Source organism: Scatophagus argus, chromosome 3, assembly GCF_020382885.2.
Source record: "Scatophagus argus isolate fScaArg1 chromosome 3, fScaArg1.pri, whole genome shotgun sequence".
In the NCBI taxonomy this organism is placed as follows: Eukaryota; Metazoa; Chordata; class Actinopteri; family Scatophagidae; genus Scatophagus; species Scatophagus argus.
Window position 1 is genome coordinate 26,861,416 of NC_058495.1, and position 27,425 is coordinate 26,888,840.

General features: G+C 44.5%; 3 protein-coding genes across 7 annotated transcripts; 2 read left to right on the top strand and 1 right to left on the bottom strand.

Moving 5' to 3' along the window:
• The first annotated feature begins 1,268 nt into the window (after positions 1–1,268).
• khk (ketohexokinase) lies at positions 1,269–11,200 on the top strand. 2 transcript variants are annotated; one of them, XM_046385168.1, is made up of 8 exons: positions 1,269–1,462; positions 4,668–4,784; positions 5,713–5,847; positions 9,161–9,233; positions 9,831–9,977; positions 10,085–10,173; positions 10,538–10,695; positions 10,906–11,200. In XM_046385168.1, exons 1-8 carry the CDS (start codon positions 1,362–1,364, stop codon positions 11,004–11,006), a joined length of 921 nt encoding a protein of 306 aa, XP_046241124.1. In that variant the 5' UTR covers positions 1,269–1,361; the 3' UTR covers positions 11,007–11,200. The 2 variants fall into 2 exon arrangements, with proteins under 2 accessions (XP_046241124.1, XP_046241122.1); XM_046385166.1 differs by lacking the exon at positions 5,713–5,847 and adding an exon at positions 6,026–6,160 and having other exon boundaries at positions 1,272–1,462.
• Positions 11,196–25,209, bottom strand: LOC124057069 (phospholipid transfer protein). Of its 3 annotated transcripts, none has more exons than XM_046385164.1 (17): positions 25,110–25,209; positions 20,506–20,614; positions 18,865–19,045; positions 16,641–16,776; positions 16,226–16,325; positions 16,011–16,139; positions 15,768–15,923; positions 15,545–15,608; positions 15,067–15,222; positions 14,813–14,989; positions 14,604–14,663; positions 14,346–14,510; positions 13,990–14,057; positions 12,740–12,782; positions 12,547–12,610; positions 12,367–12,443; positions 11,196–12,224 (listed from the first exon to the last, which is right to left on the bottom strand). In XM_046385164.1, exons 4-17 carry the CDS (start codon positions 16,753–16,755, stop codon positions 12,126–12,128), a joined length of 1,473 nt encoding a protein of 490 aa, XP_046241120.1. In that variant the 5' UTR covers positions 16,756–16,776; positions 18,865–19,045; positions 20,506–20,614; positions 25,110–25,209; the 3' UTR covers positions 11,196–12,125. The 3 variants fall into 3 exon arrangements, with proteins under 3 accessions (XP_046241120.1, XP_046241119.1, XP_046241121.1); XM_046385163.1 differs by lacking the exon at positions 25,110–25,209 and adding an exon at positions 21,262–21,398; XM_046385165.1 differs by lacking the exons at positions 18,865–19,045; positions 20,506–20,614; positions 25,110–25,209 and adding an exon at positions 18,744–18,851.
• ddx27 (DEAD (Asp-Glu-Ala-Asp) box polypeptide 27) lies at positions 21,388–27,388 on the top strand. 2 transcript variants are annotated; one of them, XM_046385162.1, is made up of 21 exons: positions 21,388–21,599; positions 22,274–22,423; positions 22,717–22,776; positions 22,853–23,045; positions 23,243–23,295; positions 23,378–23,464; positions 23,759–23,864; positions 23,957–24,130; positions 24,218–24,368; positions 24,472–24,571; positions 24,668–24,809; positions 24,894–25,047; positions 25,135–25,216; positions 25,558–25,735; positions 25,893–25,999; positions 26,247–26,340; positions 26,440–26,531; positions 26,728–26,848; positions 26,929–27,022; positions 27,112–27,171; positions 27,263–27,388. In XM_046385162.1, the coding sequence occupies exons 1-21, from the start codon at positions 21,516–21,518 to the stop codon at positions 27,279–27,281; spliced, it is 2,301 nt and encodes a 766-aa protein (XP_046241118.1). In that variant the 5' UTR covers positions 21,388–21,515; the 3' UTR covers positions 27,282–27,388. The 2 variants fall into 2 exon arrangements, with proteins under 2 accessions (XP_046241118.1, XP_046241117.1); XM_046385161.1 differs by having other exon boundaries at positions 21,389–21,599; positions 26,926–27,022.
• Positions 27,389–27,425: the final 37 nt, after the last annotated feature.

Below are 27,425 nucleotides of genomic sequence, written 5' to 3' on the forward strand. Positions count from 1 at the left end.
ATGGCGTACACATTATCCCCAAGCTATTAAGATTAGCACTAAGACATTTACCCAACAGCAAAGTTAAACAACAAATTAAGACTATGAGAGACGATATAGAAAAGGAAAAACACCTGGTGGGCAAAACACAAAGGTCTCACTTGGAGCAAGAAAACAACGCAGGGACCATAAAACAATGTGGGACAACATGAAGTTTAAGAAAGTAAAATGGCAAAAGTGGAATGACAAAATCTATCAAGAGGTGCTTTTAAAAGTGGCTAATGACGTAGTCTGTCTGATATGAAAAGCCGGAACCAACATTAGTGATCTCTGCGTTGTGTTTGATGAGAGATGCGTGACACACTCCGTTTATTCTGATAGCAACTAGTAGGGAACATAACACGTCAGTAGCAGCCCGCTCCAGCTGCTAAACACACACAAAAGCCGGAAAACAGAGATTATCTTAACTTTCTGCGTCATTCCAGCTAGCGGTTAACGCCGTCCGGGACGTCACATTTAAGCACCGGTATGTAACAGTTGTTGTATGTTGTGTATGGGTCAGAAGAACATATTTAACAATCAATAAGGTAATGTAAGCAAATTAACACAGAGGCAATCATAACCAATGTGAATATATGTGACAGAAAATGAGACACCCACCTCTCTCACAGGAAAAGTGGACAACCGGGGAGAGGCGGAGGGATCGCCATTACTTTATAAAGGGGTACCACAGAAGAAGAAAAGCGCGGTGGATTCATATCTATGGGAGTCCCCAAACTCAACGCTGAATACGGGAAAATGCTGGAAACCTTATGGTTGTGTATGTGACGAAACAGATTTTGTGTAATTATAACAATGATTATTTAGGACCCGGTTACATTCGCAGTAGTTAGCAGTTACTAAAGCAACAAGAAAAGCTTGTAATTTCCCAGCTATAAGATAAGAACTTTATTGATCCCGCAGGAAATTGTTGATTATGGGACTAATAAAGGATTATCTTATCTTATCTTACCTTATCTCTCCAGAGTTCAATTAGAGCAGCCAGAGAACATCAGAGGGAAAATCAGAAAATGTCATCTGCTTAAAACATGATCCACTTTCACCAAGGTCAGCGAATAAAGTTGTAAAGTTGTGTTTTCTTACAATAATCTGTGAGACCTGGCCAGCAAAAATGACAGGAAGTGGTGTTTCAGGTTAACTATCAGCTCACACACCAGTAACGAGCAGCTGCAGTCTGTAAGGGTCTTATTTTGTAATCTCCGCTGACAGGAAGTGGTGTATCTTATTGTTGTGAATTGACTCAGACGAGACGATGAGACGTTTGAGTGTCAAAGTCCAGTCTGCAGCTGCATGCGTTAAAGTGTCAGTTTGTGTGGATCAAAATGGAGGAACAGAAGATGAAGAAGATTCTGTGTGTGGGTTTGGTGTGTCTAGACATCATCAACGTGGTGGACAAATACCCAGAAGAAGACACTGACAGCAGGTTAGCACATAGGCTAATGCTAACAGACTGACAGCAGGTTAGCACACAGGCTAATGCTAACAGACTGACAGCAGGTTAGCACACAGGCTAATGCAAATAAACTTAGTATATTCAGTATATTTTTTACATGCACCGAAATTCTTTCTCTGCATTTAAGCCATCGCTGATTGAAACACACACATGCAACATGCAGTGAAACAACAGAAAACATTTCTATCAGATGCACTGTAAAAAAAATGACACTGGATCAAATTAAAAAAATTGTTCTAATAATTTGCATTTATCTTTTTAAGTAATTCCAACTAAGCCATTACTGAGTATTTCCCATGAGACTTTTATAGCTGGACTAACTCAATTAGTTTAGTACAACCAGCATGATTTGTTTTGTCCTCTACAAGCTTAATTATATTGAACCAATTCAATTTTTATATCAGTAAGTTTTAGTGTTAATAAGTGGTCAAATTATTCTATTTAATTTGCTATAACTCCTTTATTTTACTTTCCGTCCACTCAGAAAAGTCCATGCAAATTGTTACCTCAGTTTCATTGAGTATTAGTAACTTATTTCACTTAAGTTAGAGTAAATTAGACATGGCAATTCCAGTTTTACTGTCAAAATGTATTTATTGTAACCAACTTTTGTCAACAATAATTTTTATTGCAATCAACCAGCAATATCAGGAGAAGGGCATGGCGGTAAACGCTAAAGCCCTATCTAAATATCCAGTTTCAGTGCGAAATATGTCAGCACCGTGTAAGAACTTGAAGAATAGAAACCATCTGATCAACATTCAGATGGTTTGAGCGAGTAGATCAGCCCCATGAGCAAGGCACAGGCTCTGGGTACGTCCACGTCTTCCAGAACTTCTGTTCCCTCAATCACAATCTGCGCTGGCTGGATCAGATGTGGCTCCTCTGGTTAGAATGATCTTCACCACTTCATTGGTGAGATCCCCATCAACCTAGCATAAATAGATCAGAATCAATGTCAGAATTAAAAACGTGAGTAACAATTAAAAACAAGACTAACACAAAGTATAGCTCGTCTGTGTCAGATTTACCTACCAACTGCTCTTTGAAGAGATTCTCCTCCTTTTCTCCGAGGTGCACCACCAATCCACGGATCGCAAACTCTCTCCTCATTTCCACAGAATCATCCTGTGAATAAGACAAAAAATGTCAAACTACTCCTCCATGAGGAAGGGTTTCTAATCAGGGTTTACACACATTTTTACCGATGAATTTTGAAAACTTTCCCATGGTCTTTCCCCTTTTTTAGAAACACTCTCTTGCCATGAGGCGACCGCGCTAACCGCTGCACCACCGTGCCGACCAATGCAAACCATATCATGAAAAAATATTTACCTGAGCTACATCAAAAACGACCAGGCCACCTGACTGGTGGTGCTTGATTGACAACTCTTTAACATTAGCGGCTAACATCTTAACAAGTTAGAGCTTTCTGTTTGAATTAACTTGTCGTTATTAGCATTAGCGGCTAACAGCTAATGGTCTTCCACAACATATTCCTCAACAATGCCAGCTGATATGTCTGCAAACACGAGGGCTGAAGATTTATGCCCCCAGCATTTCTGGGACCACAAGTTTAGGCACCTTATAGCCGACTCCAGTGCACTTCTAATGTTAAAATTTAAGTTACTTTGAAGACATTAGCTAGCTAGGTAGCTAAAAGCTGAGGACAAAGCATGCTGCGGACATTTCAATTTTAGTGTTGTGTAACTGGACTGAGTGCTGATAGTATCTTGCTGTTGCACAGAAAATTAAGTAAACAAAAAAATATTTACTCACCAAATAAAGTTAATCCAGCCTTGACCTTCACTCCTTGCGGTCTCTCCTCGCTGTTGCTGGTGCAGTCTGGCAGCACAAAATGGCCGTCACTTTCTCTGCTTTAGTGAATGTACACATAGGAAGCTGCACTAACTTAATATTATAATACAGTATTAAGTTTCACTAACTTAAGACATCTTTCCTTATTTTTAATTTTGATCAACTTCTGGAGATAAGTTTTCAGCTTAATAGAACAATGGGCATGTAACAAACTGTATTTTTTATGCTGAAAAAGCTCATGTTTTTAAGTAATATTGACTAACCTCCTGAATCCTTTTTTAGAGTGTGGACATGGCCAGTTAATGATTTTCTTAATGTTTAGTTTTTCTGCATTTTGTTCTCCTCGTCCTGCCGCACAACACAGAACCGTTCTCACTGCTGTGTTGAGATTCACAGAGTTATAAATAACACTGGATTTTATTTTGAAGGTGAATCTGCATTGTGTGATATTTGAGAGGGCGGAGATTGCACTCATTAAAGTGAACACACTCGTAAAGTTAAACATCATTTAGGAACAGTTTAATTTCCCAACATGCACCTCTGCAGATTAATGATGTTTGGTATGGATCCTCAATACTGACTGCATGAATGAAGAAATGAAATGTGCCTGACAGGCAAACTGCTGGACACAGAAGTTTCCGTCCAAATGGAGCTCAAACACATTTTCAGTTGTTCTCAATGCTCCATGCAATGCTATCACCTCCTCACTGCCACTTCACTTGAGTGATGCTGACAAGACTCACCTTAAGATGGTGAAGGCTCTGGACCCTGGGGCAGACCCAGAACCTACTGGAGGGATTACATGTCTCATCTGACCTGGGAACGCCTCAGGATCCTCCAGAAGGAACTGGAAAAGTTCCCAGGGAGAGAAATCCTCGTCTCGTTTTCTACTGCTTATCCGGGTCCATGTTGGGGTGGGCAACAGTCTCAGCAGGGAGGTCTTTGTCTGTCCTTTCCCTGGCTACTACCACTATTTTGTCTGGAGGCGGGGACGTAACCTGAGTAAACGTATACTGAGAGCTTCGCCTTTTAGCTCAGTTCTTCACCACAACAGAGTGATACAGCATCCGCATCACAGCACACGCTGCCCTCATCCACCTGTCAGTCTCCTGTTCAGTCGTTCCCTCACTCATGAACATGACCCCGAGATACCTGAACTCCTCCACCGGAGGGACAACAGTTCAAGAAGACCACTATGAACTGGTGCAGGGTGGATCGGGCAGTGGACAAAGGTGGAGACCTTGGCGGTCTCATCCCCGGTTGCAGAAGCTAATTTTTGGGACAGAAAATTGATGGATAAATAATTTTGAACATACATGACAGACAGATGATGCTGTGATGTCATCACTCTCTGCAGGTGTTTGTCCCAGCGCTGGCAGCGAGGAGGAAATGCTTCAAACTCCTGCACAGTGCTGTCGCTGCTCGGAGCGCCCAGCGCCTTCATGGGCTCACTGTCTGCTGGACCTGTTGCAGAGTGAGTAAAGATCGTTCATCAGTGCATGAACCAGTATGTTCATTGATACCTTCTTCGATACATAAATCATATGTTTATCAGTACGGTCATAAACGGGTGGAAAGAGTTCTCGAAGTACTTGTCTACTGTTACATTATTAAATGGGTAAAAACACACACACAAACAAAATCACCTTTTAGGCTGCAAATTAAATTTCATTAAATGTCAGTCCAACAACACCAGTGTAACATTTAATCAGAGCAGAATAAAACCTAACCAAGTCAGACAGCACTGAGGTGTGTAATCAGTGTAAACTCACACACTGAGCAGAGCTGCACAGGTTTTACACACAGCTTGGCAAGTGACTTAAGGATTAAATGACTACATGTATATTAGCACTCTGACTTCCACTTCTCTGCTTGTTAATTCTCAAAGAAAACTGTAAGCAGTCGGGCTGCAGGAGCTAACACTGGCTCAGTGTCAGGCAGTGAACGAACATGTTCAGAACATGTCCGGAGTCTGGTCACTGGAGCAGGCAGGAGAACATGTGGACGGCTTATGAGGACTTCTTTTCGTTTCTTTTCATTCTATAACAGGTTCAGTAGAATAAAAAAAACAGAAATGTAAAATTAGTGATTTTAGAAAAGAACTTATGTCCTCGTTTTCTCTCCTTGTTCATTTTCCTTGTTTATTTTCGTTTCCTCTTTCCTCGATTCTTTTCTTCTAGTTTCCTCTTGCTTTCCTTTCCCCCTTGTGTCTTCTTTCCTCTCCTTGTTGCCTTGTCTCCTCTCTTCCTGTCCTCTCTCCTCTGAGCATCATATATACAGACCTGAGGAGGAACCTTATCAGTTTAAGGGTCTTAAGCGTCACATGGAGATGTGAAACCATTTAATGTTTGTACTTTTATTTTGGAGGACATGGGAGATGTGAATCAGTTTCTTGTCTGTAGTTTTATTTTGGAGGATTTTCAGAAGTTCCACATCGATGTGTCTCTGGTGTCTGAGCACGCACAGTGTGTCCTTCCAGCCTCCGTTGTCATCAGCAACATCCGCACAGGAAGCCGCACCATCCTGCACATGAACAGGTGTGAACAGGTGTGAACAGGTGTGAACAGGTGTGTGTCTCACTAACTGCTTCTGTTTCAGGAACATCCTCATCATCACCATCACGGAACAACTCTGACCCCCTCCTGTTCCACCAATTTTCTGTTTGTCAGAGGACAGAGCTGATATGAAGTCATTTCCTGTCTCTCTTTCTGTCAGTTTCATCGTGGCCGACTTCTTGCGCCGTGAAATCGATGTCGCCGCGGTGGTTTGGCAGGTCAAAGGTCAAAACCCGTGTGCGTGTTGTGTGGTTTGTCCGTCCAGCGGATCTCGAACTGTCGTTCTCTCCGACATGTAAGACGACCAGACGACTGGCTGGTGTCACATGACGTTCACTAAATACCTCCTCATCAGTGAGCAGTTTTTACCAACCTGTCATCACTCCTATGAATCAGCCAGACACGTATTTACCTTCAAAACCGTGTTGAAAAATGAACACATTTAAGGGACCATGCAGATATGCTGTTTTCAAAGTGAGTTTACGATTGTAAAATGTGCGTGTCAGGTAAGCGTAACTTACATTTCCATCACCTCAAATTCAACATAAACCCGCTGCACTTTTTTCTTATGGATTCTTACCTTACGTGTTGCATTTCAGTCTCTGTAGGTGTGTGTGTGTTAATGTCCCAGCCAAACTACACTTGAAACACTTTTTTTTCTTTACTGTCAAACATTAAATCAGAATAAATCTGTTTTAGATCAATAAATATTAACAAATTTTTTGCATTTGTTAAATGTCAGAATCGAGCGAGGGAGAATTTTATGAATGTCTTTTAAAATGACTTTCATCAGTCAAAAAATTTACACGCACTTCCACAGTATTTGGTAGAAAACGTTTGACTTGGGCCGAACGTTTCGGGTATCCTTCCACAACCTTTCTACAGTAGTTTGATTTTGGCCCAGTCCTCTTGACAGAACTGGTGTAACTGGGTCAGGTTTGTAGGCCTTCTTGGTCGCGCTCGCTTTTTCAGCGCCGCCCACAAATATTCTATGGGATTGAGATCAGGGCTTTGTGATGGCCACTCCAGTACCTTGACTTTGTTGTCCTTATGCTTGGGGTCATTGTCCATTTGGAAGTTTTGCCCTTAAGACTTAACTTCCTGGCTGATGTCTTCAGATGTTTCAGTGCTTCAATATATCCACGTAATTTTCTTTTCTCATGATGCTATCTATTTTGTGAAGCGCACCAGTCTTCCTTCTGCAGCAAAGCAGCCCCACAACATTATACCACCACCCTCACACTTCACAGTTGGGATGGTGTTCTGAGGCTTCAAAGCTTCGACCTTTTTCCTCCAAATATACCGCTTGTCATTATGGCCGAACAGTTCAGTTTTTGTTTCGTAAGACCACAGGACATGTGGATAAGGACGCTGTCTTACCAGTTTCAGCCAGCATCTTCACAAGGTCTTTTGCTGTTGTCCTGGGGTTGATTTGCACATTTCGCACCAAAAAACGTTCCTCTCTGGGACTCAGAATCCGTCTCCTGAGGATGAGCCACACTTGTGGAGGTCCTCAGTTCTTTTCCTGATGTCTTGGTTGATTTCTCTTGATTTTCCCACGATGTCAAAGAAAGAGGCTCTGTGTTTGAGGTGTGCCACCAATTAACTCAAATGGAATCAATTAACCTATCAGAAGCTTCTTAAGCTCAGAATGGAATCATCTGGAGTTTTCCTTTTGTTTAAAGACACAATAAACTTGTGTATGTATACTTCTGACTTTGATGAAAGTCATAAAAAAAATACATAAAAATTCTCCCTCACTCGATTCTGACATTTAACAAATGCAAAAAATATGTTAATATTGATCTAAAACAGAAAAACTTTACTCTGATTTAATGTTTGACAGTAAAGAAAAAAGTTTTGGTTTTTTTCCGAAGTGTATGTAAATATCTGGTTTCAACTGTATATTTTTTTATTTCTTTTTCATTATTTTCATTATTAAAAGCATGCAGAAACAAAACTTTAACACGGTCAATGGGACCAGATTAGGTAAAAAGGAGGCTTGGGCATTCAAATCTTACAAACACTAAGAACAAACGCTTACAAATCTGAAGCTCCACCCGTCTGGTGCCACAGGCAGGTAAAACAAACGCTCTGAGGTGTTTTGTGAACTTTGTGTGACCCGCCCTGAAGGAAGCATGAACACCTAATCCTGATTTAATCCGAGCCCGATCTAATCGAATCCTGGTTTATTGACGGCTGGTCCGATGACCCACTGCAGAGCAAGACATCAAGGTCCTGAACCCAAACAGATCCCCAGTCAGAGGTCGGCTACCTTTATCTGGCTGTAGGCTTGCTTGAGATGAGTTGCCTTGACAACGGAGGACAGTAGCTGATCAAACAGCTCGGAGTTTTGAACACAACTAAAGCTCACCGATCAACATAGTTTCAACTCAACCAACTCAAACAAGGTCAGTCAGTAAAATGTTGGAATGTTCCTTTAAAGCTGCTAGCACAGCTTACAGAGAGACATCGCAAACGTGTCAGCTTGAGTCTCTGCAGTGGTTTTGCCTTAATTCATCGTAATTCTCTGATTAATGTAATTTCTGGGGTGTTTAATACGGCCGCATTCACGCAACAGTTTTTAATTTTTCAAAAGATCGAATCAAATTTAATAAACACGCGTGTGTCCTCTCATGACTTTGAAGAAGATTAAAAGCAAAAATCATGATTTCAATAAAAATGTTTTTTTAATTTGTGATGTCTTTTGTAGATACTCAGCGTATTTTTTATGTATTTGGAAGTGAACTCTCCACATTTAAAGTCTGTTTTTGTGTTTCATGGTTAAACTTTCAACGATGGTCTCAGCCAGTCATCACATATTTGTAATAAACCTTCCAGACGAATAGTCTGATCTGTCACACAGGTTTTGTCATGACCTTGTCAAACATGTCACATGGCAGAGTAAACAGATGTGATCCAAACTGAATATTCCAAACTGGATAAATGTTGGAGAGACTCATGAATCAATCAGGTTTAAGTCTTAAAAGTTAACTTTTAAAATTTAAACTTGATTGATTTAATTTTAAGTTTTAATTCCTGAAATGTTTCTGTTAAAATTTGTGTGCAGATGAAAGTCCTCCTCCTTCCATAAAACACGCTGAGCAGTCAAACTTTCAGCACTTATTTATCGTACTGTTCGAGTTAAAGGGTCGGTTTCCTGTTCCTGGATAGTTCACTCAGCCTGTGAAAAGTCTAATATGAGCCGATCACGTCATCAGTTTGGGAGGCGTAAATGATGGATGGAGGATTGGAGATGTTGAAACAAACTCTGACCTCACTTCCTGTCCATCAGGAACCTTCCTGATGTCACAGTGGAGGATTTCTCCAAAGTTGACCTTGGTCAGTTCAAATGGATCCACTGGGAGGTGAGTGACACAGAAACAACCAGACTTACCTGCTACCTGACTAATCTGACTAAACCCAACTAAACCTGACTAATCTAAGCCTGACTAAACTAAACCTAACTAATCAGACTAAGCCCAGCTAAACTAAACCTAACTAATCGGACTAAACCCGAATAATCTGATTAAACCCAACTAAACTAAACCTAATCTGACTAAGCCTGGCTAAACTAAACCTAACTAATCTGACTAAGCCTGGCTAAACTAAACCTAATCTGACTAAGCCCAGCTAAACTAAACCTAATCTGACTAAGCCTGGCTAAACTAAACCTAACTAATCGGACTAAACCCAACTAAACTAAACCTAATCTGACTAAGCCTCGCTAAACTAAACCTAATCTGACTAAGCCCATCTAAACTAAACCTAACCTGACTAAGCCTGGCTAAACTAAACCTAACCTGACTAAGCCTGGCTAAACTAAACCTAACCTGACTAAGCCTGGCTAAACTAAACCTAACTAAACTGACTAAGTCAGTATAAATTGAGTAAATCAGTATCAATATTATCTGGTGTTTCGGTCCTTACAAGTTTCACTGTCGTGGTTGATTTGACTCCTGCAGGGACGAAATGCTGACGAGCAGGTGAAGATGATCCAGCAGGTAGTGATGTACAACAGCACGGTGCCACGGCAACAGAGAATTACCATCTCCGTGGAGATAGAGAAGATCAGAGAGCCGCTGTATCAGCTGTTTTCACACGGTGACGTGGTGCGAGTTTTTAAGAAAACACACTGCTTAAACTTCCACAGTCTTCTGTATCTTCTATGTGTGTCTCAGGTATAAAACATACAGCCTGTAACATCTCGTGTCTTTAGGTGTTCGTCAGCAAAGACGTCGCTCGTCACTTCGGTTTCCTGACGGCTGAAGCAGCTCTGAGAGGACTCTACAGGAGGGTCAAACAGGGGTTAGAAGTGTCTCACTCTCAAACCTGTCTGTCTAACAGGCTTTACATTGATCTGCCTGATCTCCTGTGATCATATTTTAGTACGAAGAGTTTCTTCAATGTTTGTTTAATTATTGGTCAGTTCAAATCTACTTTCCAAGTTGATTGTACTTATTTTCTCTATTCAGTGTGTATCAAGGCGACCAGTCATTTGTCCTTATTTATTTGTGTGTAAATTATTGTAGAATCAGACTGAAGTTTTCTGGCACAACTTCAACTTTGTGGTGGGACAGGCCACAAATCCCCTTTTTATTGCTAAATAAAGCTGTTTTCTCCTGAGACCTGTCTGTCTGTCTGTCTGTCTGTCTGTCTGTCTGTCTCTCAGGGCTGTCCTGGTCTGTGCCTGGGCAGAAAAAGGAGCAGATGCTTTGGGTCCTGACGGTGTGATCGTTCATTCAGACGCTTTTCCTCCCGAGGCTCTCGTCGATACCCTCGGAGCAGGAGACACTTTCAACGCCGCGGTCATCTATACGCTGTCCAACGGTAAGACGTTACACTGTCCAGTCCACTCTGGCTCCAGATGACATCACCAGCGCTCGTATTTTAAGATGTGTTGCCTGTTTCTGTCACTGCTCTCAGACGATCCTATGAAGCTCATCCTGAACGTTTTGAGATCGGATTTGATTTGTGACACGTCCATAACGTTCCCGTCTGAATTGTGCTGAAATAAATAAAAGCATATTCTGCCTGTAGGTGGAAGTTTGCAGGATGCGCTGACCTTCGGCTGCAAGGTCGCTGGGAGCAAGTGTGGTTTCCACGGTTACGACGGCATCGGTGAAATGTTCAAAGAGTGAATGTCGAGTGAAAACAGAGTGTGGTGACAGTGTGAAGTTCTCACAGTGAATGACCAATGAAACTTACAGTTTACTGTTTGATAATTAATAAGCTGCTAACAAAATAATGAAGTGTTCATTAATTATTAATTAACGGTGGGATGCACTGAGCTGAAATGAAATAACATCTCATTAAAATGAGTTTATTGCTTTTGTTTTTTTTACCTGATGAGAGTAAAATCTGTCAAACTGATCAATAAATGTGACGTTCATCAATTCAATCAATAATCAATTGGTGATAAATGGTGATAAATGTTTTTGTCAGACTTCAGTCTGTACTTTTACTTGACAAAACGTAACACATCTTAGTGTCATTTTTGTCTTCCATTTTAATCGTCGTGTGACGCATTTACACACCACACTGTGAACACATCGTTTTGACCAATCAATCCTGCAGAGATTCAGGATCCTCCAATCAGCATCACGTGGGCCTGAAGCGACTGATATCTGACCGCGAGGTAACTTTACTGTGAACACAAACACACACTGCAGTACAAGCTGAACGTCACAGCCACCGTTCCGCTCTGGAAGTAAACTCTGCGTTCCAGTTCAACTTCCTGCAGGCAAACTGGCAGACGTCTGATTCAGGTTTCTGTTTCTGTACGCAGTGTTGCCATGGAAACGCTCGTTTATCTACATGTTGTTGTTTAGAGTCAGTGACTGTTTACAGTGTTAGTGCAGCTGTATGTTCCCACAGGGTCAACATACAGTGTATCCAGCACGTACATGTAAATGTTTATGTAGTAATATGTACACAGACAGTCAACATACAGCACATGTCTCATATACATTACTACATCTACAGGTTGACTGATATATACTGTATGTTGACACAGTCTGTCATATGACAGCGTTGTAAATTATATTCACACTGTTAATAACATATACATATACAGTATAACCGCAATACTATATTCACATACCACAGTCAATATAAATGCACTACAGACGATACATATTCACCAACACACAAGAGTGTGTGCGGCATACAGAATAAAGTCATACATATTTAGGCAGTGTACTGTCCTGTAAATTTACATTGTGCGTGTGTGTGTTACATGTATGTACTTGAGTATGTATTTAGATGGTGTTTGAATCTGGCTCAGTCTGGTTGCCCCCAGCAATCATTTCTCTCAGTCCTTTGCTGAAGTGAAGATTTGCTCCAATCACGATGAAACCCTGCGGGGGGCAACAAAACCGCCGTCAACTCCAGGGGGCAGCACGGACACATGACATCACATGTGAACATGATAATGAGCAGGATAATGACCAATCAGATTACTGCATCACATATAAACACACACAGGTTAAACAGACTCACGTTGTGATATTCAACCACCTCCTCAACGAAATCCATCCCATCAGCCAGAGGGATCCGAACCCCCCTCTTTGTCCAGTCTGAACAGACACAAACAGGGCCAGAGACACGTCATCACAGTGTGTCAGCAAATACTGCAGTACTGTGAGCTCATGTGCCACAGCTGGCTAATCACATTCTTACTGTTGATCAGAGGAACCACAGACATCTGAAGCATGGTCTTCAGAGGGACCTGCAGAGGAATCAGCTGACAGACAGACAGACAGGCAGACAGACAGACAGGTTGTTACTGTGTCGTCAGTCAGTAAATGCTCACTCGTATGTGTACTTCATGTTTTAACTTGCAGTATAAGTAGTAGTAACACAAGGCACTTACCGCCAGAGACTCGAGCGCTGATTGATTGGAGAAGATTTTAAACCTGCAGGAAGAAAACAGTTTCAGTGTGATGATCTGACGAAGTAAACTCTCACATCCTGCGTGTGCATGAGACTGCAGTCGCGTCAGTCAGCGTCCGTCCAAGAGGCTGAGAGGACACGATGATCAGAGTCCTGCAGCCAGACTCAAGACTTTGTCTCGGTCAGATGTGGGGCCCGTGTGATGAGGCAGAGCCACGCTGACCCCCTTAAGCTTCTCTCTTCGGCAGCAGCAGAGGGGAGGAAAAGCACCTTCCAATCACAGCACGGCTGGCAGGGACAACAAACTGAGGACAAAAGTCGCTTTAACTGGTGCCCAACACAAAAGGACCAGGAACAGACACAAAACCACCACAAAACAAAACTATAAAAAACAAAATAGGCAGAGGCAAAACCAAACCAAAGCAAGCCAAAAACAGACTCAAACTACAGCATGGGTTTGAACCCAACCTGGACCGTTTCACCACCAACAGGGTCTCCACCCTCAGACACATCATAACATTCCCAAACAGGAAGGCTCGTCTGCACTGCGCCTGGCAGCCACAGCCACAAGCTGAGAACTGAGGAGCACTTTGACATGACATACACAACGTTCACGCGGCTCGTGTCTTCGTCCAAAACTACGGCCAGGATGGTACAACCCAAAAACTGTGAGGATCCTGCAAGAACATCAAAGTCCTAAAACAAGCAAACGCCTACGAATTCTACGTTTAGAAACAAGACGTGGAGAAAGACGTGGTTTCATCTTCTCATGGGCCAAGATGCAGTCTGAACGGGTGAGTCGATGTCAGTGGGGATCTTGGACCACCTCTGTGGAGCCCGGATAGCAAACGGTCTGGATTTTGCTGAGTGGTCGCTGAGCCCCCTCGTCATGAGGGAGGATCAAGCTGACTGTGGCAGACTGTATGGTTTGACCACGTCCTGTCTTGAATGGGATTCGAGCAGCCAGCTGTAGCGCAGGAGTCGGCTGACACTCATTTCCTCATGAAGATTTAATCCAAATAACGTTCTGCACATGATCTTCATACATGGACAGAAATACATGGACAGATAACGTAACGTAGGTAATGTGGATATGATGAACCTCATATACGTTTATATACAAGACAAGCATGGTGTTTTGACCTGTGGCCTCAGGTTATGTTATTGAATCGTGTTCAGATGGTGAACCACAGTGTGTGTGTGTGTGTGTGTGTGTGTGTGTGTGTGTACCTGCGGAGGTCAGCGTGAACAGCCAGACGTTTGCCCTTCATAGAAACTTTAGCGTTAAACTTCGTTTCCTGCAGAAGGACAGAAGGTTTCAGAACACACAAACTATAATCAAAGTACTTTTTGATGAGCAGTTTTTCAGTTTGAATTCTTAAAGGTTCAGCAAACGATTCTGAATTAAGGTGGTTCATCGTTGAGTGTCTGACGACCAGGGAATGAGGCTATTCAGTTTCTGAGGCGAATAAAAAGGAAAGTCACCAGAGCATCACTTGTCATTAAAGCTATGAGAGCAGCAGGTGACCTGACAGGTGAGAGACAGCTGCCAGCCAATCAGAGCTGAGAATCTGCCGTGTTCATACCACTGTCATGCTGCTGAGCTGGACCGGAGGCTGACCGGGAGGCAACACCATCACCTTGACGATGGCTGTCATGACTACCGTCGCTCCAGAAGTCTTGATGGAAGTTTTCGGAGGTGAGTTGACGGCAAGTTGCAGAGAGAGTGGAGCGTCCATCAGAGCCGGGTTCTACCCAGAACACACGTGAGAACATGAGGTACAGTACAAATACACAGAACTATGACTGTGTATAAACAAAGTAACATCAGTGTTTCTGCTCACCATCATCATGATGGCTCCAAAGTAGGTGGTTCTCAACAACATCTCCAGGTCTTTGGGCATCTGAAGGAAGACACAACACAAGCAGACATGGTGAAGGTTAGGCAGGTTCTCAGGAGGAGCCTTTGTTCCGTTTGATGTGTGGTGGTTGTGATGGGCTGTGGTGGTTTTCAGGGTCGTTTGTGGTTCTGAAGGTCTACAGTGCTTGGGACCTTGTCGTTGATGATGTCCATCTGGAAGATTCCTGCTGTGTAGTAAGAAAACATCCCGCTGTCGAAGAAAAACTCGGACAGAGCGAGATAAACCATCCTGTCGTACTCTCTGATCACCGGGTCGATGGCGTAGTTCACCAAGGAGACGTTCTGCTTGGACAGGTCGAAGAACATCCCCTGCAGACACAACACGCTCACCGTTAGCATCACAGACCATACAAGGTTATGAAGTACCATCAGTGTCAGAGTCTGACCCTGAAGTGCATGTCGAGGCTCCTGGATGTCACCACCGGATCATCAATCAGTGAATAATCGATCCCAATAAACTGATCGACCTCCGACCTCACGGGGATCGTCTCCAACAACGAGTTCACATGAACCAGAGCAGCGTGATTCAATGCAGGACAGATCTGTAAGACAAGACAGAGAGACAGACAGGTCAGAGAGAGGCAGACAGGTGAGACAGACAGACAGGTCGAAGAGAGGCAGACAGGTCAGACAGACAGACAGGTCAGAGAAAGGCAGACAGGTGAGACAGACAGACAGGTCGAAGAGAGGCAGACAGGTCAGACAGACAGACAGGTCGAAGAGAGGCAGACAGGTGAGACAGACAGACAGGTCAGAGAGAGGCAGACAGGTCAGACAGACAGACAGGTCAGAGAAAGGCAGACAGGTGAGACAGACAGAGAGACAGACAGGTCAGAGAAAGGCAGACAGGTGAGACAGACAGACCTTTTGGTTGAGGATGAAGCGCATGCCTGTTGTCAGAAAGCTGGACAGGAAGTCATAAACTCTCCTAAAAAAACATACAAAAAGTCAGATATGATAACAGACTTCCTGATCATTGATTATTGATCAGAAATCATTATTACTACTGCTATCAGTTACTACATCAGTCTTATTTACAGCAATCATATTGTTGTTATATATATATTGATCAGTACAGCAGTTTTACCCGAGCGTCCCGCTGAACTTTGCCTTCATTTTGGAGATTTTGGCGTCACAGGTGATGTTATTGATCTTCAGCCGTCCTTCGTCGTCTCTGATCATGTTCAGCACCGTGTTGATGTTCACTCCTTCAGCCGACGCGTTGATGTTCCCTGTGTCGTAACTGACACACGACAACACTTCATCACCAGCGGGAAAACATCGTTACCGTCATGTTTGTGTTCTGTCAGCGTTCTGCAGGAGAACTAACAAGAACCAGTAGAGGATCTGTCGGTGAAAACTCAGCGTGATCGATGAATTCTGAACGTCGAACAACAATCCAACTTCGGGGATGAACTGCAGATCGGCATGATTCAGATTCAGCTCTGTGATCTTCACACTGACGACACACGAGAGAAAGTTTTAGTACACTTTTTGAGTATTTGGTGCTACAGCTTTGCTTTAACTCTGATCGAGTGTCAGTACTCGGTGATGGTGTACTGGAAGCGTCCTTCTTTGCCCATCATCTCTGGCATGCTGATGTTACTTAGCTCGTCTTCCACAAACTTCAGAGTCTCCGACTTCACTGAAAACACAAACACACAGTGTCGGTACTTTAAACAGAGCAAAGATACTGCTGGTACTGCACTGTACAGATCAAAAAGACATAACTAAATCAGACTAAAGACATTAACGGCTTAAGTGCTGTTGGAGATTTGGTCATTTAACTTTACTGAAGTCTTAATGAGTTTTAGACTAACGAGTAAACATCTGCAGGAGAAGAGAGAAGCTGCTTCACGTTTAAACAGGTTTAATCTGGATTAACAGGTTTAATCTGGATTTTCCTTTGACAGGTGCAATCTGCCTCTGCTGGATTATAGTGATACACCCATGTGCTTACACATCTCCAGTCCTCTGTCAGTGATGCGAATTTTGCAGCCGGCGGGTTCGGCAGCAGCCATGATGAAGGACACAAAAGGGAAGAGGAGGATGAGGGACAACAGACAGGAAGTCATCGCGAGCCAGACAATGCTGACCTGAAACACAGATGAAGAGGAAGAAGAAGAAGATTAAAACCCTGGATTAGTGTGTCAGAGGTCATGATTTGAAGGTTTTTGTCCCTTCTGTTGCTCCATAGCTCACAGCTGAACACATTCTCAGACTGTGCCATCCATATAAACAGCTTTCAACTTGAACTGCAGTAACCTCTGTTTCACAAGACTCCCTCCTCCTCCCCCTCCCCCTCCTCCTCCTCCTCCTCCTCCCCCTCCTCCCCCTCCTCCTCCCCCTCCTCCTCCTCCTCCTCCTCCTCCCCCTCCTCCTCCCCCTCCTCCTCCTTCATCCTTTGTCTCAGCAGCTGAGTGATCGAGAACTTTGCTTACTTTCTGTTTAAATCTTTCGCCGTGAGCTGTTTTACGGTCTTCATCTTTGTTCTCATTAGCTTTCGCTGACTGTGTTTGAGGGTTTTTCACACACCAAAACTCTGAACAGGTTCGCAACACACAGACAAGATTTCACAACTTTGGAAATTTGGACAATCATTTTAGGTTTCATCATGATGATCAGGAGGTGGACAGCAGAAATTCAGTCACAAAGTCATCTAGCAGGAATGTGAGTCTACGAGTACGTACAGTTAAAACTGGTTCAACTTTTAACCTACTTCTTGCTAGCTGATGCTAAGCTGCCGGGGAGCTCTTACAGCATCTTAAATGTCAGTGGGAGTTACCATGGCAACCTGATGTGAGCTAAGGATACGTGCAGCTAGCAGCATGCAGTGACCTGCTGTGACTTTTAATACGTTCCAAACAACATGAAAAGTCATCCCCCAATTTTAAGGTGAAGGTGAATAAGTAGCAGATTCAGAGTCAAATAAAATTTCTGCTTGATTAAGATTCACTTTGACCAAACCAGGACACATGAAGCCTCTTTCAGATACAAACCACCTTTTTCGTTAATCTGTTGGAACTTTAACGTGTTGGTGAGCTACCATTCTTTACAGGACAAATCTGGTGAAGTCCAACATACTTCTTCGGTCATAATGTCTGTGATCACGCTGAACATGAAGTGAGTGAGTGTCTTCGCTGTCATTGTACAAAAGAGACTGAAATATCCCGATTATACACGGAGGATCAGAGCTGCTGCTCAGCTGCTGAGAGCCGAGAAGCTCTGGAGGAGAGCTGCTCTGCTCTGATCTGGAGACGTTTACCAGCTAAACTTTTGTATTAAAAAGTGGATTAATCTTCATTCTCACTTCTCTGCCTACCTGCAGCAAAGAGCTGCAGTGTAATGCTGGCTGCTGTAATCAGTCTGCTGACTGGAGGGGAAGAAGAAGAAGAGACTGGAGTGATGAGGTCATCATAGTCACACACACACACACACACTTATTAATCCTCATGTCTGAAGCTTTCAACAGCCTTTGAAGAGCAGAACGTCGTCACAAATAGAGACATACAGACCACACATACGCTCAGTCTGTAATCTGTGACTTTAATTACAGCTCAGTGACGACAGCCAATCACCATCCAGCTGCCGCATCACCCAAATCTGGACATCTGGCCAACTGCTAACCGCTAACCTTCAATTAAAGCGATTCAGTTCAAAGAGAAAAAGATTTAAAGTCCACACAGAGCACTGACCTCAGGTCAGTCAGAGACACATTACTCAGCACTGAGCCTCAACTATAAACTGAGTTTATTACTTATATAAATGTTTAAATAAAGAACTCAATGAAAGAATCCAAACAGTACAAAGTACTGCCACATGTTCACTCTTCAGAGACAATAATTCAGTTTACTTTGATACTTTAAGTAAAGTTCATGTTAGCATCGCTTAGATGAGCAACAACACGGGAGGATTTCACCCCACCACCGTAAGATACAAGTGGCCTGTAAATATTAAATGACAATAATAATAAACAGAGACAGAGTTTAACCATCCTGAAAGCAGAAACTGAGACAGACTGAACTCTAACATATCAGCAGACATACTGCAATGTACTACTCACCTGTCCATGATGAGACACTCTGTCTGACTGTCTAACTGTGACAGCCTGTCTCTCTCTCACTAACTGTCTCTTTGTCTGTCTGTCTGACTGGTTTCAGTAACAGCTGAATGTTGAAACTCACAGATCAGCAGACTGATGGAGGAGGAGCTCGGATCTGATGTTTCTGTAGTCCAGGTTCTGGTGGCTCTGAGGTTCAGGTTCTGGTGGCTCTGAGGTTCATGTGTCCTGGTCTTCCGTCTCTGTTCTCACTGACTGTTTCTCTCTCTCTCTTTAATTTATCCCGGGGGACTGACTCCTCCCTCCTGTGGGGGACAGAGGGTTTTCTGTCTCTCTAACTTTGTGAGAAAGAGTGCACACATACAGACGTGTGTGTGTGTGTGTGTGTGTGTGTGTGTGTGTGTGTGCCTGGGTCAACAATAGTAATCTGAGGGGTCATTTATCATGATAACACAGGCGGATTATTACTGAAACGTCACTGACGAGCTGAGAGTGTATGAGGAGATTAAGATGTGAACTTGTTTTGGTGTCTTCAGCTGCATGAGAAATAAACTGCTCCTGTTACATAATTAGCTGCTGGCGTGTATCAGCGTGCTCAGAGGGCTGGATTTATTTATTTTTTGTTCTTATCTTTTCCTTTTCTTGGTCAGGAAAATTGCAAAGTCTGTAAGAAAGAAGAATTTCCCCTCAGGGACGAATAATTGAGGGTGTCTGCCTTCCGGTTTCGGTCCGGGAGGCGGACACCCTCTCTATATTTAAGAGTAGACTAAAAACTTTCCTGTTTGATAAAGCTTATAGTTAGGGCTGGCCTAGGCCGGCCCCTAGTTATGCTGCTATAGGCTTAGACTGCCGGGGGCCCTCCCATGACGCACTGAGCTCTTTCTTCCTCTCCCTCTCCTTCTGCACACATTCATGTCCCATTAATGCATATTACTAACTCAACTTCTTCCCTGGAGTCCCTGTGCTTTCTTGTCCCGCAGATTCCTATCGATCATGACTGGACCTCCTGCTGCGGTCCTGCTGCGGTCCTGCTGTCGTCCTGCTCAAAACCTGCTGCAATTACTACTGTTTAGTCATAATCTGATTTAAATCTGTTAAGACTCAGTACAGCTACTACCATTATTGTTACTACTATTGTTATCAAAATCACCATAATACCTTCTGTATACTTCATTGTCATTATCATTATGTACATTTCCAATACTTCTGGTATTATTACTGCTGCTATGCATCTCTGCTTGTGTGCTCCTTCTCTGACCCCCCTCCCCCCTCTCCCTCTCTCTGGCTCTCTCTCTCTCTCAACGATGAACTCTTCCTCCAGAATGGCTGTTGTCCCGACACGTCGTGAACGCAGCACGACACTGAGAACATTCAGGTGGAGAACAGGTTCTCCACCCAAACGCTCCACCTCCAGTGGATCAGCAGTGATGACTGACTGTAAAACGCAGACCTTTAAGGCTGTTGATCAGATCATCGATCGTTCACTGATGAGTTTAAAGTGTGTTGAGCTTCTGTTCATGTCTGCTGACGACAGTATACGTTTTCTGACTGACTGACTTATTGTCTCGCATTGATTAAAAAATCCTTAACATGAAAAATCTAAATAAATTCTCACATTTTCTCTTAATGTAAAAAATAACCCATTTAGTACCTTTCCTCCATACAGGATACACCAGTGTGTACGTTACAATGTGCACATTGTGACACAGGACACAGATGGGCTTTGGTCCATCTGATATTCGGACGTTTACACTTTCACTGTCACCTCACAGGTGGCTCGTGTTGCTCCCCGACCAGGACGACCCCTGACGTCAGGCCCCTCGTCAGACCCTCAGTGTGACCACGAGTGGCTCAGCTTCCCTGTCTTCTAGTTTCTTTATCATAAAACAGAAGGAGATAAAACATTAATTATAATTACAGAAAAACAAACAGTACAGAGCAGCTGATCTGAGACCTGCAGGATGTTTGTGTGTAAACAGCATTAAATATCTGGTCTTCATTCACGTTTCAGGCTCATGTTTCCTGTTCGATGACCTCATCAGTTCAACGTGAGGTCACTGAGACAGGAAGACTTCCAGGAAAAAATCAAAAGCTTTCCAGGAAGTTCCAGTGTTTAAGGGTCAGCTGAGAGTCCCCATACATACAGTAATGCTGTGTGTGTGTGTGTGTGTGTGTGTGTGTGTGTGTGTGTTCCAGCTGTTTGCTGTCACACTGAATCAGATGTTTTAGCTCAACAGAACATCTTCAATTCATCACAGCAGTGGTGGACAAAGTATTCAGATTGTTTACTTCAGTAAAAGTACTAATACCACACTGTACACACTGCTACAAGTAAAAGTCCTGCATTGAAAATATTTCTTAAGTAAAAGTGTGTTAGCTTTTTCAGAAAAATATGGTTATTATGTATTAAAAGTAAAAATATTCAGTGATACTCTACAATACGATATTTCCTTCTGAGATGCAGTGGAGTAGAAGTAAAACACGGCATGAAAAGTAAATACTCAAGTATTTACTCAAGTACCTCAAATTGGTATTGAAGTGCAGTACTTGAGTGCTTGTGTTCTAAGTCGCTTTACACCACAGCACCACACACACGGCTGTTTTTCCCGGACCGCCCAGGAGGTGGCGTCCGTCCGCCGTCCGGCGGGATGAACCGGAAACACATCGCTCTCACTTCCTGTTTCCGTCAACACACGTGTGTGTCTGTGTGTGGAGAGAAAACGGCAGAGGATCTGTGCTGAAGTCGTGAAGTCCACAGCGGATCCACAGTCCATCATGTTGGAACAGCTGGGTCTGATCGGGACGATCCGGGACGAGGACGAGAGTCCGGAGGAGGCCGACACCGAGTCCGATCAGGAGGTGAGTCTGCGGCTCCACAGCGGAGACTCTCGGCCAGGCGGCTGGAGGTGAACCGGAGCCCGGCTGGAAAACCGCAGATTTAAAACGAACAAATAACAAACAGTTCATAAAGTTCTAAAGAGAACCTCACCTGTCGGTCCGCACTCCGGCAGGCCGGAAGACCGGAAATAAAAAGCGGAGAATTTCTGTAAACATTTCTGATATCGAGTCGTTTGCTCGGCATGAAATAACATCATTTTCAGTCAATGACGAAATGACGACGTCTGACTCCTGGTTCTGATCCAGGATCTGGTTCTGATCTGAAACCCATGATGTGTTTTTACTAACATACAACAGGCCAGGAAACATGTTTTGATGTCACTATGGGTACCGTGAGGGTTTAAATAAAGTTTGATTTGACACAAACCTCAGATCAGAACAACAATACTGGACTTTCAGAAAACGAACTTAGTTTAATAAATAAATGTTTAATGAAGGTTTTTAAAGGTTCATAAGGAGTTCATAAAGTCAGAACGTGATGGTTTATTGTGGAGTTGTGGACTTAAATCTAATTTCACACTAATGTTGGTAACTTAGACACGCAGTCACTTTCACAATATGTGGTGTTTATTATGAAAGTGTATGTTTAGCTGTGTTGTGTGTGTGTGTGTGTGTGTGTGTGTGTGTGTGTGCAGGATGAGCCCATCGTCCTGAACAGGAAGAAGAAGTTTGGGAGTCACGGGCCGAGAGTCTTCAACACTAACTTTGAGTTTGACGAGAGGGACGGACTGAACGATGACGACGACTGGGTGACGTCCGACATCATGAAACAGCTGAAGAACAAGGTAGAACCTGCAGCAGAACCCGTTCTCTCTCTCTCAGTCGGTCTGTTCTGTCAGCTGTTAGGGAACTGTTTTTAAATCCAAACTCCCACTCGGCCGTCAGCACCAAGCGGCGACGTAGTCTCAGCCCACACGAGTGACTGAATTTATCAACTTTAAACTTTAAATTACTCGAGTCGTTCTTTGTATTTACGTTCACTTTGTGTCATGTGAGCCGCTAACAGCTTAAGATGTCAAGAAAACTGGAAAACAATCTACAGCGTGAATCAGTTCACCGTCTGAACTTATGTTTGCAGAGAACTGCGACCACGCTGGACCAGAAAATCGAGAAAATCAGGAAGAAGAGGAAGGCTGAGGTGAGTCCACTCTTTCACACAGGTTGTACTTCCTGTCTGGTCGGGTTCTACTTCCTGTGTTTGTTTTGATCTGCAGGAGAAATCAGCTGAAGGTGATGCTGCTGAAGGTTCAGCAGGGAAGAACCAACAGGAGGAGGAGGAGGAGGAGGATGCTAAAGAAGAAGAGGATGTGAAGCCTTCTGCTGGAGGTGATGATGATGATGATGAGGAGGAGGAGGAGGAGGAAGATGAATTTGACTCGGATGATGAAGAGATTCTGACCAAATCAGGTGAGTCCAGCAGAGGCTTTTATTTTGATTTGTGACAGGAAACATTTGAATTGTTTCGAGTGATTCATCCTCACCCTTCGTCTTTAACTCCGTCCAACCGCTCAGAACAGAAAACCTAATGAAGACTGAACTCTAATCTGTTCGACACGTTAACTACGGCCTTTTGTTTTTATTGTTGACTTCCTGTTTCCCATCAGACACCCTGAGAGACAAAGAACGACGGGGGAGAAAGAGGAAGGCGGGAGAGGAGGTGAGGAAGAGGAGCTGATGATGTCACACGTTCGCTGACTGCGTGTGCTGGGTTACCATGGTAACGTCTGTTTGTTTTTCAGGCCCCAGAGTCGTTCTATGAAGATGCGTCTCAGTATAACGATCAGCTGACCTTCACTGACATGAACCTGTCCCGACCTATCCTGAAGGTAACACTGACCTCTGACCTTTCAGTTCAGTTGACTGGTGATAGAAAACAATCAGGCCAGTCGTGGTTTTGTTCTCCAGTCCTGGTCACTGTCACCACACCTGTCCAGAGCCCATCCCCGATTCAGGAGTTTGGTTCCAGAGTCAGTCCTGTGGTTCTGAGTTAGTCTAAGTATATCTAGTTGCTCCACTTGGAACGAGTTCCCCAGCAGAGAGGCGACGTTCCTCCGTCTTTCCCTGCCATGTGGTTGGCAGAAAACCTTTTGTTGCTGATGTTTTCTGTTGTTCCCCTGCAGGCCGTCGCGGCTCTGGGATTCAAGCAGCCGACCCCCATCCAGAAGGCCTGTGTTCCTGTAGGCCTGCTGGGCAGAGACCTGTGCGCCTGCGCTGCTACTGGGACAGGTAACACCTTTACGCTGGGGCCAGTCCTTCATCCTGGGACCAGTTCATGACACGGTACCCAGATAGATTGATGAAATGGTTTCTCTCCTCAGGAAAGACAGCAGCCTTCATGTTGCCCGTGTTGGAGCGTTTGATTTATAAGCCCAGGACATCCCAGGTGACCCGGGTCTTGGTTCTAGTTCCTACCAGAGAGTTGGGGATCCAGGTTCACTCTGTGGCCCGTCAGCTTGCCCAGTTCACCTCCATCACCACCTGCCTGGCTGTCGGTATGACTGTTGACTGACTGACTCAGCTTCACTGTGAAAGTCCAGAAAAATGGTGGACTGATTTTCATGTGACCTGTGTGCCTCCAGGTGGGTTGGACCTGAAGTCTCAGGAGGCAGCGTTGAGGGCGGGGCCAGATGTTCTGATAGCTACACCTGGTCGGCTGATCGATCACCTTCACAACACGCCCAGCTTTGAGCTGACTCACATTGAAATCCTCATCCTGGATGAGGCTGACAGGTAAGTGCTGACACCTGCACTGGGGGTGGGGGTTCGGTGGGGGGGCAGAGAAACCGAATCCACTAATGAACACAATCCTGTTGGGTTCTGCTTCGTTCCTCAGGATGTTGGACGAGTACTTTGAGGAGCAGATGAAGGAGATCATCAGACTGTGTTCCTACAACAGACAGACCATGTTGTTCTCAGCCACCATGTCAGAGGAGGTACACACACACACCTGTGTCCTGTCACCTGTGTCTCCAGGTGTTTGACCGTGTGTCATGTGACTTCAGTGTGTGTCATGTGACTGCTGTCTCCAGGTGAAGGACCTGGCGGCGGTCTCATTGAAGCAGCCAGTCAGAATCTTCGTTAACAGCAACACTGACGTGGCTCCGTTTCTGCGACAAGAGTTTGTCCGAATCCGACCAAACCGAGAGGGAGACAGAGAGGCTGTGGTGGCCGGTAGGTACCCGCAGTACTACCGATAATGTAGTACCTTTCACCGTGTACTGCAGTACTGACACTAACCGCTGCGTGTTTTGTCAGCTCTGCTGACTCGGACGTTCCAGGATCACGTGATGTGCTTCACTCAGACAAGGAAACAGGCTCACAGACTGCACATCCTGCTGGGACTGATGGGGCTGAAGGTTGGAGAACTGCACGGAGAACTGAGCCAGAACCAGAGACTGGAGAACCTCAGGTACACGCACAACCAGAACCACAAACCGGAGAACCCGGACTTAAATCATTTCATGTATTTACCTTCTTCGTTCTCTTTGTTCTCCAGGCGTTTTAAAGATGAGCAGATTGACGTTTTGGTGGCGACAGATGTGGCAGCCAGAGGTCTGGACATCGATGGAGTCAAAACGGTCAGAGTCACTTCCTGTTCCTGTAGTACAACAACAATAACCACAGAGTTAGTGTGAGGTGACCACAGTGCTGATGTGGAGTTACTGTGGAGCAGGAGCGATCATAAATATACAGAGAGGGATCGGATTTGAGTTCTGACAGCACTGAAGTCACGTCTGTCTCCCTGCCTGTCTCTCTGTATCTCTGTCTCCCTGTCTGTCTCTTTGTCTCCCTGCCTGTGTCCCTGCCTGTCTCTGTCTCTCTGTGTCCCTGTCTGTCTCCCTGCCTGTTTCTCTGTGTCCCTGCCTGTCTCTCTGTGTCCCTGCCTGTCTCCCTGTTTGTCTCCCCGTCTGTCTCTCAGGTGATAAACTTCACCATGCCGTCCACACTGAAGCACTACGTCCACCGTGTTGGTCGGACAGCGAGAGCCGGTCGCTCGGGTCGCTCGGTGTCTCTGGTTGGAGAGTCAGAGAGGAAGATGCTGAAGGAGGTTGTGAAGTCGGCCAAGAGCAGCGTGAAGGCTCGAGTCCTGCCGCCAGGTACGCACACCTGAGAGAGACAGACAGGTGGTGTGAGTACATAAGTACTGAGAGGGAGCAGTAAATAGTCAGAGCCGGTAATACAAATGACAGCACTGCGTCACAGGTGTGTTGTGATGCGACTTTCCCTCTCGGTTTGTGTTCGTCTCGCGTCCAGAGGTCATCCTGAAGTTCAGAGATCTGATCTCCAAACTGGAGAAAGACGTTGAAGCTGTGATGAAGTTGGAGCGAGAGGAGAGAGAGCTGGCAGCATCTGAGGCCAAGGTACACCTGAACACATCAGCACCTGTTCGCCGCCATGGCTACCTGTTTAATACTGCTCTTAGAAGCTAGGACACAGAACACCTGGCGTCCTCAGGTGTCACACAGCCAATCACATTCAAGAATATCCACTTTCACAGACAGAACAGACACCCTTCTGTTAAAACATCAGAACAAAAGTTAAAATACTCTTTACGTTTCATCTCTCATAATTCTGCACCTTTGTTGAATTGTGTGTGTGTGTGTGTAGCTGAGTGTGGCTCAGAAGCGCCTCGATGGCTCCGCCTCCTCTCAGTCACAGAGAGTTTGGTTTCAGACTCAGCAGGAGAGGAAACAGAGCCGTGGTGAGTAATAATACACAACTGCACTAATACGCATTGTACTACAGTGTACTGTGCTGTGGTACTCCAGACTGTATTTTAACTTGTCGTCCTCCTTGTCAGTGTCGAAGGCTCTGCAGGAGTTCGATCTCGCTCTGAGAGGGAAGAAGAAGAGAGAAAAGTTCCTAAAGGATAGCAAGAGGAAGGAGATGACGGTATTACTAATGATAACTAAACCAATCAACCAATAATCAATCAGTGTGACCTGAAACCGGCTTTTCTTGTGGTTGTTCCTCCTGTTCATACTGGACGTTAACAGATCAGAACATGTTTCTGACAGAAATGTTCAAAACACTCAATTCCATTTTAGTGTAGGAGTGGGAGCTCTAACTTTACAGTCTCTGCTGTCAGGCTGAGGAGCGCGCTCAGTTCGAGATCCTGAAGGCTCAGATGTTCGCCGAGCGGGCGGCCAAGAGGGAGCGACGACCGAAGAGAGCGAGGGCGATGGTGGAGGACGAGACGCCGGCTTCAGGTCAGGAATACTACACCAGTACACAAATGTACTACACCATAAACAGTGGAACTAAACTGAACTGTGTCCCTGTACAGCAGCCAATCAGAAAGCAGGAAAAGGAGGCAAGAAGTCTGTGTTTGATAAAGAGCTGACCAACACCAGCAGCAAGGCTCTCAAACAGTACAGAGCAGGGTGAGACTGTCTGTCGGTACATGTCTGTCAGTATACGTGTGTCTGTGCATCTGTCTCACCTGGCTGACTGCACACCTGTCTTGTTACAGACCATCTTTTGCAGACAGGAAGCGTCTTGGTTTGGACAGGAAGCGTCCTGGCGGCCCCAGGTAAGTTTCACCTGCTCTCTCTCTTTCTCTGGTCGTCCCACATTGGTGTGAAACAGAGTTAAAGTGGCTGACACTTTGTTCTGTCCGTCAGGTTCAAGAAGAAGAAGTGAGAGCCAAGATGGCTGCCTGGAGCTGCAAGTTTTCTGTGTTCACTGTATAAATCTTCCAGTTGTTTTGTTCCGTAAATAAGTTCTAAATAAAGTTGTTTTGAAACATGTCTGTAGTTCTGCTTCTGTTTGTGTAACACCATGTAG